At 46.0% G+C, this 6,425-nt stretch overlaps 1 protein-coding gene across 3 annotated transcripts in view; it reads right to left on the bottom strand.

The window, feature by feature from the left end:
- The window catches only part of MAF (MAF bZIP transcription factor), a 183,606-nt gene extending 177,187 nt beyond the window's left edge, over positions 1–6,419 (bottom strand). For 2 of the 3 annotated variants that reach the window (XM_057372538.1, XM_057372537.1), the window contains exon 1: positions 4,994–6,419. In XM_057372538.1, coding sequence (XP_057228521.1) covers positions 4,994–5,931 — 938 coding nt within the window. In that variant the 5' untranslated portion in view covers positions 5,932–6,419. Of the gene's footprint in view, positions 1–12; positions 1,154–4,993 lie in introns of those variants that run through there. The other variant, XM_057372536.1, reaches the window with a different exon arrangement.
- Positions 6,420–6,425: the final 6 nt, after the last annotated feature.

Raw genomic sequence — 6,425 nt, 5'->3', positions numbered from 1 at the left:
GACTCTGCTCAGCAGAAGCCTGGAGGCTGGGCAGAGCATTGTATTTCATTTTAGGGGGTGGAAATAAAAAAGGTTTAGGGGCAAGGTGGGCTGGGGAAGGAGGAGAGGGGCTGAGCCCCAGGTAACACCAATTCCCAGCCAGCAAAGGGCTGCTATCTGTGCACGTATCTCCCAGCACCAGTCACATGAAAGTTCTTTGTAATGTAGTTAATAAATGGGAAAGCACTACAGGGCTATGGGGAAAATAGGATGTTGTTAGTGATGGGGAGATTAAGAGCACGCACACATTTTGACACCCAGTTGCCTGGCTCGGGCAGCATTCCCCCTTCTTTTTACCTGCGGGAGAACAGTGGGGTACTGCTCCCCTTTGAAATCYCCAGGGATTGCACCTCCGAGTTCAATGGCAGCAGGATTGAGGCCAGAGTCAAGCAAAGGGTGATTAATGAATGTAGGTTATTCAGAGCAGAGCGGTTCCAATTAGTCCTCAGCAAGCAGTCCTACGGCAAAGGTGGGCGCTCCCCTGCAATGACTCATACAGAGAACCCCAATACCCACTTTGCTTTAGTGAATATTAAAATGTGTACCTAATTATTTTYCCCTTCAGTTGGCCAGTTGGTGTGTTTCAGGCTGAAATTCAAGTACAGCCTAAGAAAGGCTGTGTTTTTCTTTAATTTGCAAAGCAAGATTGTCATAACAATACCAAACTGGGAGAAAGCTTTTTTTTTTCCCTCTCAGGTTGGGCGTGTGATGGGAATTTTCTCTTTGTCACCCTATTCTAGGAAGTCTGTTTCTAGGAAGGTTTTCTCTTATCTYTCAAATCTTTCAAATAGGATGTTTGGTTTTTTTCCTCCGAGAAAGAAGACACTTCAGGGAGGCAGCAGTGCACTCCCTGCTCTTCACCACTCAGTCAAATTCAGAGTACTTTTAAAATCCTTTTGCCTGCTCCTAACTTGGTCTGCAAGGAAGCCTGAAGTGACAGCAGGGTGCAGGGATGAGGCTGGACCAGAAGTGRTCCTGGCTCCAGGCAGCTTGGGGTTCTGTGCTCCCTTGGGGGCTGCAGTGCCACTTCAGCGGGGGCTCTGCTGATGACAGGCCTTGTCCCTTCCCTTCCTTGCTCTCAGCAAGAGCAACAGCAAAGCTTTGAAGCGTGCCCCTGAAAAAAAAAAACCCTGGGCATCGGTAAGGGCTCAGTCAGGGAAGGGAAGGTGGGAGACAAAATAACGAGCACCCTTGTCTTTATGAGAGGAGATAATTCCCTGCTCGGCCAATAGCAACCAGTTTACCCACAGATTACACATTAACCAGAAAATGGAACTCGAATTAACCAGAATCTGGAGCTTGAACCATTACTCAAACCCTGGTGCAACAGCAGGTCAGATGCCAAAGGGCAGGTTGGTGCCCYGGCACTGGGGAGGGGTGAGACACAGCATCGGCTTTGGAGACCAAGCCACCGATCCCTGCTATGACCAACAGAGAAGCTGGTGTCCATCCCCTCCAAAGGGACCTCCGCAGGAGCAGAGTGACCTCCAGCAGCAGCCAGGGCTCACTGACACAGGCTCTCATGGGTGCAGGAGGGCTCAGAGCCGCACCTTGACCTTGCAGCTCGACCCTCGACAGGGGCTGGACCAGCTGGGCAGAGGGATGGCAACAGGTTCTGTCCCTTCAGGGCCACCAGCCCCCGGGAGGGATGACCTTATTGCTGGGAGTGAGTTGCACCAACAGCAGGGGGAAAAACACAAAGGAAAAAAAAAGTGTTTGATTTATGAGCCTGYGTCTGGAGATAAACCCCCCATCCTGGAGAGGCTGGAGCATCCTTCAGAGARGCCTCTGCCTCTCACACAAACTGGGCAGATAATCCCATTCAAAGARCAGGACAGCACTCTGCCAACGGACACTGGAGGCTCTCAGGGAAAGGTGGCTTTAAACGAACTGGGTTGAGGGTTTGAGGAGCCTTTTCAAAGTTGAAATGCCCTTTGACATGSAGAGCTGTAGTGAAGAGGGGCTCAGAGACCTGAACGTTTCTAGCACATTAACCTTTGGGATTGATTGTTTAGAACAAATAACTCTCAAAAGTTGGAGGAAGTCCTTTGGGTTTTTTTTTTCTCTGCTCCTCAGCTCTCTCTGGACTTTCTAAGGCCTGTAGCAAAAGAAAAAAACAACAAAACAAAACAAAACCCAAAACAAAACCAAAAATATCTACAGGGTTAACAAAAGAAAAAAGAGGGGTAAAAAAGCAAAGAAAAGAAAAAAAGGAGGCAGYATGGACCTAAATGGTAAGAAATCTTTCGATCTAGCATTAAGTGACTGACAAGCCAAGCCTGATGCAGTGTCATCTCTTACTAGAGACAGGCATGCTTAGCTGGGATCAGATGATAAGAGGATGTGAAGTCTTCTCTTTCACTTCACTCCATCATAAAACAATCAAAATACAGGGCCATATCGTGTCATCAGGTTTTTAAGCAGACTTCCCCATTGAGATGTCCTAGAACTTGATGGGATGATCTGAGTCACTGAAACTGCCCTCACTGCACTACTGAGAAGTCAGAAGCAGCACCTGAAAGCTCACGTTTTTCATCTACCTGAAAGAGAACTCGATTTCTAGCAGGTGACAATTTTCCGTTTTACACGAAGCTATCCTTTTCCTTCTCCCCTCCTGCACTATTATCGAGTCCAGCCCTTGGGTCAGCATCGCCCCTTCRGCAGGCAGCACGCTGAAGTACTGCGCTCGGAGTTATGGAACTTTAAACTACAGACTAAGAAACTGAGTACGGAATCAAAAAAATGCAGTTTATTATTGTAGATTATTCTCTCTTTTGATATAACCATAGAGTTGAAAATGAAAGAAAAGCACATAGGAACATCACACGTGGTTAGTTAGTAACTCAAGATATAAAACAATTTTGCACAGCAAAATATGTAAAAGAAAAAGTAACTGACAAGATTTTTTTATATTTATTGTGGTAAGATTTACTTTCCATTTTTTTTTTAAAAGACAGGATATCAGTCCCTGAAAATAAAATTTACGGATTATTGCCTTTAAAACTGTGGAATTTTTGAAGTTACAGAAAATCCAGTTCTGCACCACAATACAACTGTAAAAAAATCTGCATCATTTTAAAACTGTGCAGTAATGCCATCTTTATAACTGCATAAATTGTATTAGCGTTCTAAACAGGTTCGTAATTTTTTTTTTTGTTGTTTTTGTATTATATGCTTGCAGGTTATATCTTAGTGCAATTCAGTCCCAAATACTTCAATTTTGAAAAAAAAAAAAAAACCCAAAACAACAACCCATACATTTTTAATGTAAAATACCCCTATAGATATAAACAGGGGTGCCTCCCCCTTTTAATACTTTGGTTTTCAAATACAGTCAGTGGTATAGCAAGGACTACATATACCCAACTTATATTTAAGTTGCAAGCACATGCTGCATAAACTACTTTTTAAAACAGTCCCGTTGCAAATTCTACCCCCCTTTACATCACGACAGTAAACAATTTAGTGCATCAATCTTTAAAAAAAAAATCTACATCTAAACAGACCTAACTCTTTCGAATTTATCTATAACATTCCTTTATCTGTAGCATACATTTTAACTGGGCTAACAGATGACAGAAACTAGAATTAAATTATATACTAGGAACCCAGAGCATTCCACATTTGACAATGACCAAATGCAAAAGGAAAAAAAAATGGGGCAGATCACTTAAAATTAATTTTAGACTGTTTTTAGGCAACAGCATGGTTTCAATGTCCCCCCCAAGTGGGATGTGAATTTTGTTTTTGGACATCTTTCCAAAAGTTCTTTATGCGTTTTTGTTTTTTTTAAATTTTTTTTGCCACATTAGATTACCAAAATCCATTCTGGCAGGTTTTTTGAGAGGGAATGCTTCAGTGCATTTAAAAGGAAGTCTGAAGTTTTGAGTAACTCAAAGCAGTTTTAGAGCAGATGCAAACTTTAATGGGAGGAAGAGGAGGAGGAAGATCAAAGGTTGCACTTTTTTGCTTTCAACCCAAAAAAGTGATGAGGCAATAAAACAAAAGGATGAATGCCATGCCATAATAGTCTCCAAAAGTCCATTTCCAAGCAAAAGAAAAAAAAATAATTATACCGTACATGACCAGCATGCAGGGTTTTTTTTTTATTAATATAATGTCTCTTTTTCATAGTCTTTCGAAACAGTTATAGTTCATTGTTGCTAAGACAAAATAGCAAGCGTAATGCATGAGATGAGTATGGGATTCTAATGGCAGACTAAAGTCTCACGTTTGGCAGATTAAGGCCAAAACTCACATGAACACACCGAAGGTTGATGCAGGCTTGATTTTGGCAGGTTGATCTAGGCATATCTCTAGTTTTGCACAACAACGCTAAAAACTGATGGAACTCAGCAAGCTGGAGTCTAAAATTCTCACCTTTTTTTTTGTATTTTTTTTGTTTTGTTTAGTTTTTAATTTTTTTTTMAATTTTATTTTTCTTTTTGCAAAGCTCAAATCTCATATGAAGAACTCAGGATGGCAAAAAAAAAAAATCTGACTTTTTGGACACAGCAAGCTCAAAAGAAAAAAACCTCATGAACTTAAAAATATATATATAATGTGGATGGCAGGTTTCAAAGAAGAGCAAGCTTCATATGAAGAACTGAGTTGGTGGCGAGTTGGATCTTTCAAATGAAAAAAAAAATAACACAACAGCAAGCCCCCACAAAAAGAATAAAAATAATAATAATAATAATAATAAACAGAAAGAAAACTCATGTAGAACTTTAGGTTGGCCAACACGGAGCCAGCCCACCTTAAAAAAAAAAAAAAAAAAAACCAAAAACCAACCCAAAAAACAACTTTGTTTTAAAATTGTTTTGAGTTTTTGTTTTTTTTTTAAAAAAAAGGTAATAGAAGGTGGCAAGCGGGGTTGTGGCTCTAGCAAAGCCCCCAACAACAACTCACACGGAGAACTTTTAGTTAAGGTGGCAAGGCTGTGGGAACTCACATGAAAAACTCTGGAGAGGAAGGGTTGTCGCTGCTGGATCCGTTTTCTCTGAAGCCATTGCTGACCAGCTTCTCGTACTTTTCCTTGTAGGCGTCCCTCTCCCGGACCAGCCTGGAGATCTCCTGCTTTAGGTGCTCCACTTGCTGCAGCAGCTGGTTCTTCTCCGACTCCAGGACGTGCCGCTGCTGGACCCTCTTGAAGCGGCAGGACTGGGCATAGCCCCTGTTTTTGAGGGTCCTCCTCTTCTGCTTCAGCCGGATCACCTCTTCCTTGCTGACGCCCCGCAGCTGCCGGTTCAGCTCCCGCACCGACATGGTCACCAGCTGCTCGTCGGAGAAGCGGTCGTCGAAGTGGAGGCCGCCGCCGCCGCCGCCGCCGCCGCCGCCGCCGTGGTGCGGGTGGTGGTGGTGGTGGTGGTAGTGGGGCGCGCCGCCCTGCGCCGCCGCCGCGGCGATCACCGCCGACACCACGGCGGCCGCCGAGCCCATCTCCTCGGCCGGCACGGAGCCGCCGGCGGCCGCGGCCAGCTGCTGCCCTCTAGCATAGCCATCGAAGGCGCCGGGCAGCGGGTGGTGGCTGCTGTTGATCAGCGCCTCCACCGCGTCCTCGGGGCTGAAGCCCAGCGCCTCCGGGTTGAGCTGCTGCGGGTACCCCGTCATCCAGTAGTAGTCTTCCAGGTGGGTCTTCTGGTCGGAGCCGGAGCCGGGGCTGGGCGCCGAGAAGCTGGGGGACGGGGGCACGGAGCTGCAGGGCGTGCTCATCGGGGTGGAGGAGAGCGATCCCCCGGCGATCAGGCGGCCGCACTGGCTGATAATGCGATCGGTCTCCACCGGCTCCTTTTTCACTTCAAACTTCATCAGATCGAAGTCATTAACATATTCCATGGCCAGGGGACTGGTGGGCAGGTCGGAGCTGCTCATCGCCAGCTCTGATGCCATCCTTTTGCTGCCGAGAGTCCTCCAGAAAGGGTGCGCTCCGGGAGCGAGGGGGCTGCTCTGAGTCGCCACCGGGTGAGCCAGCTTGATTTTTGGCGAGCTCCGCTCCGCTCTCCTGCTCTGCCTCCGCTCCGGTCCGCCCCGGCGGCTCCTCTCCCGCTCCGCGTTATCCCTCGCAGAGGCTCCGCTGATGCATCAGAGCGCGGGGCTCTCGCTATTCGCCTTTTGCATAGAGGGATTTTTTTTTTCCTCCTCTCTCCCTCCCTTCTCTCTCTCTCCTCTCGCTCTCTTTCGCAGCTCGCGAACCGCAGCTGGAAGTGTTAGCTGGTGTTGTTGCGAGTAAATTTGTTGTTGTTGTTGTTTTGTTTTGTTATTTTTAACACTTCATGGTGCCTTTCCTCTGGGCTCTCTCGTGCAAAGTGCAGAGCGAGGAGAGAGGTTCATCGGGGGAGGGAGGAGGGAGAGAGAGCGAAGGCAAAAAAAATGAAAAAAAAAAA

This window comes from Malurus melanocephalus, unplaced genomic scaffold, assembly GCF_030028575.1.
Source record: "Malurus melanocephalus ecotype Western Australia unplaced genomic scaffold, MMel_1.1 scaffold_173, whole genome shotgun sequence".
Classification (NCBI taxonomy): Eukaryota; Metazoa; Chordata; class Aves; order Passeriformes; family Maluridae; genus Malurus; species Malurus melanocephalus.
The sequence above is the reverse complement of the archived record's forward strand: the minus strand, read 5'-3'. Positions and strand labels throughout refer to the sequence as shown.